The sequence below is a fragment of the Gastrolobium bilobum genome, unplaced genomic scaffold, assembly GCF_033153095.1.
Source record: "Gastrolobium bilobum isolate Gb01-03AN ecotype WA unplaced genomic scaffold, APGP_CSIRO_Gbil_v1 utg28738, whole genome shotgun sequence".
Taxonomy (NCBI): domain Eukaryota; kingdom Viridiplantae; phylum Streptophyta; class Magnoliopsida; order Fabales; family Fabaceae; genus Gastrolobium; species Gastrolobium bilobum.
The window spans coordinates 286,694-289,447 of record NW_026898759.1 but is presented as its reverse complement, the minus strand read 5'-3'; the positions used below and the strand labels follow the sequence as shown (position 1 = coordinate 289,447).

Genomic DNA, 2,754 nt, shown 5'->3' with positions numbered 1-2,754 from the left:
TTACATTCCCACTAATATTTCACAATCAACTAAACAAAGATTCAGTAAACTTAATCAAAAAATTCCAGTAATATTTTTACATACCAAGCAGTATTTTTATAACATTCCCACATATTTCACTTTGCTATCATATTCTTGATAATATTGTCACACACTACAAAATTTCTTTTCTATCAAACATCCCCTCAACAACTAACACACGAATGAAAAAAGTAAACGACAAAACATGGAGGCTCATGCGGCGAGATTCGCACTTATTGCTTTGCGCTGACCTGATCTCACTTAAGAAAGAAGGAACAAAAATATTGTATATAATATATTGCGTGCTCATATAAAAATACTAAATTTTATTTCCCAAGAAAGTTGTTGCTTCACCGTTACAACGTTACATTTATTAATTCTTTGCCCGAAGCTGAGAGACACAATCTCACTTAAACCACAAAACAGACACACAAAATTCAATACTACAATTCAAAGTCATGTTTTGTCTCTATTTTTGTGTGTCTAAAAAACAAAAATTCCCGCATCTTATCTTTCCATGGCCTGCTCCTGTTCTCAACCAAAAGATGTAACGAAAGTCGTACCAGGATCACGTTACAGTGATTTTGTCCGTGACCTATATCCACCAATTTTCAATGTTCAAATTTTTTTTTTTTTAGATCAAGATGATATGACTAATGACATAGTCGCTTCCAAATGGTCAGCGGATTAGAAAATTTTCTGAGTTTCTTCGGTAGTACTTCAGCATTATATATAATCCGAGAAATCCGGATCGTTGGATTGTTACCCTAACCAGTGATTTTCCTTCTTTTGAGGTCCTTCTCTTGTCTCAGTGGAAGAGTATTAACCGTGATTCCGTTGGTTTTTTCACTCTCTGAACTCAGAAAATGATGGTCCAACACATTATCCGGTGTGTCTGAACTTGAAACCCCATTGAACACAGACTCGTACTCCTCGATGGTTATATATTGTAGCACATTATAGCACTGCACCATGCTTTCCTGCAATAAAATTGTCATACAATCTATTATTCACTCAATATTAAAACAAGTTTTGCCACTTATTTTTCACCCCAATAATGCAACATCATCAGCATAATAATACTAATAATAATAATAATAATAAAAGAAGGAAGAATTAGTACTTTATTTACATATGAACATTCCGATATTTCTCTTAAGAAGCATGGATATTGAAAAGGAAACAACTCATGACATGCACACAGAAGTGCCGATGCAGCAATTACAGATGGCTTGAATTCCAAAAGCTTTATCTCTGCATAAAAAACAAAAACAAAAAAACAAATGACTATTAAACCAGAATTAAAGATTAGTAATCCCAATGAACTCATATTTAACATACAGTTAAATATTAATCATACAACATACCTCTTTGTGACTTGAATATGATTTCAGCTGCTCGGTCTTTCAGAACCTGCCCCATTGGTGGGTCCTTAAGCCTTGACAAAGTAATGAAGAAAGTTATGAAAGAGAAGGGGGTGATTGACCGCATTCTCCATTGTAGAGCTCCCAAGATAAGTGCTTCCATTCTTTGTATGGATTGTGTCTCAAATATGATGCCACCATCACTTTGTTTCAAAAGAGCCTATTAACACAAGCTTAAATGAATACAAATCCCTCATAAACTAAAACCTTTTGCTTTTTCAAGCACATTACATAGAATGCATAGCGTTTTTTACCTGAATATCAGTGGCAGAGAACTCTGTTCTCATCATCTTGGCAGCTAGAGAAAAGCAAGAGATTGCAAGAAGCCTGAGAGCCCATGGCTTCGGTTGCTGTTATATAAACCAAATTTGAGTTAGATCTTAAGAGAATAGAATCCATTTGATACTATTCTATATAGTCAATCTTCTCATACATATAAGAAGAATATGATTTAATGTATTCATTAAAAACAAACAAGGCAAATGCAATTATTTGATTGAAAAAAAGAAAAAAGACAAAAAACCAATCTCATGAATGAGAAGAACAACGAACAAAACAAATAGATCATGTGCAAATGAATAGCGAATTTGGTTTCTTTACCAATATCCCTTGGTTTGCCATGAACCGGTCAAGATAGTTGATAGCAAGGTAAGACAAAACTGGATCCAAAGTGCAGGACAACTGAACAAAACAACCAATCTACATTGAGATAATGTTGAGAAATATAATGTTTTTTCAAACAATAATCAATATTCTCTTTCTCGAAAAAGGAACAGAATTGGGCTTGAGACTTACCTGTGAGATTAAGGAAATGACTTCTCTTCTAACAAAGATGTCAATATCTCTGGCTTTGAGAGTCAGAAAGTAATTTTGAGAAGGGATGTGGTCAGATTCAATGAGGAAGAGGGAAGAGACAGCATCACAATGAAAGTCGTGGAAGTTTTCTAAAGGGTTTTCAAGGTCAAACTCCATGGATGAGAGTTATTTGTGAAGAAGTTACTCTGTGGTGCTTAAAAGGCAATAAAGACAGGCATTGTTGAAGAGAGGCAAAGTCATAAAGCTAAAGCTGCTAAGAGAGTTTTTTCAGCTTTCTTCAAATGAAGACTGTGGAATCAGTTTATTTCCTCAACAACTTTGCCTAGTTTTCTTTTCTTGCTACTTGCTACTTGCTACTCTCTCTTTATTAGTGTTGTTGCATTCTATGCTTCTCTCTCTCTTCCTCTTTTGTCTCTCATTGAAATATATTAAATTTGGGAAAACGGGATATTGTTGGTCCACTGTGTTCAGAGTTGCTTGAGATGATCTTGCT

The 2,754-nt window shown here is 34.6% G+C and overlaps 1 protein-coding gene across 1 annotated transcript; it reads right to left on the bottom strand.

Moving 5' to 3' along the window:
* Nucleotides 1–788: 788 nt before the first annotated feature.
* Nucleotides 789–2,417, bottom strand: LOC133283907 (putative cyclin-D6-1). Its single transcript, XM_061480832.1, has 6 exons — nucleotides 2,241–2,417; nucleotides 2,046–2,126; nucleotides 1,700–1,795; nucleotides 1,389–1,605; nucleotides 1,145–1,275; nucleotides 789–1,001 (listed from the first exon to the last, which is right to left on the bottom strand). Exons 1-6 carry the CDS (start codon nucleotides 2,415–2,417, stop codon nucleotides 789–791), a joined length of 915 nt encoding a protein of 304 aa, XP_061336816.1.
* Between the last annotated feature and the right edge of the window lie 337 nt (nucleotides 2,418–2,754).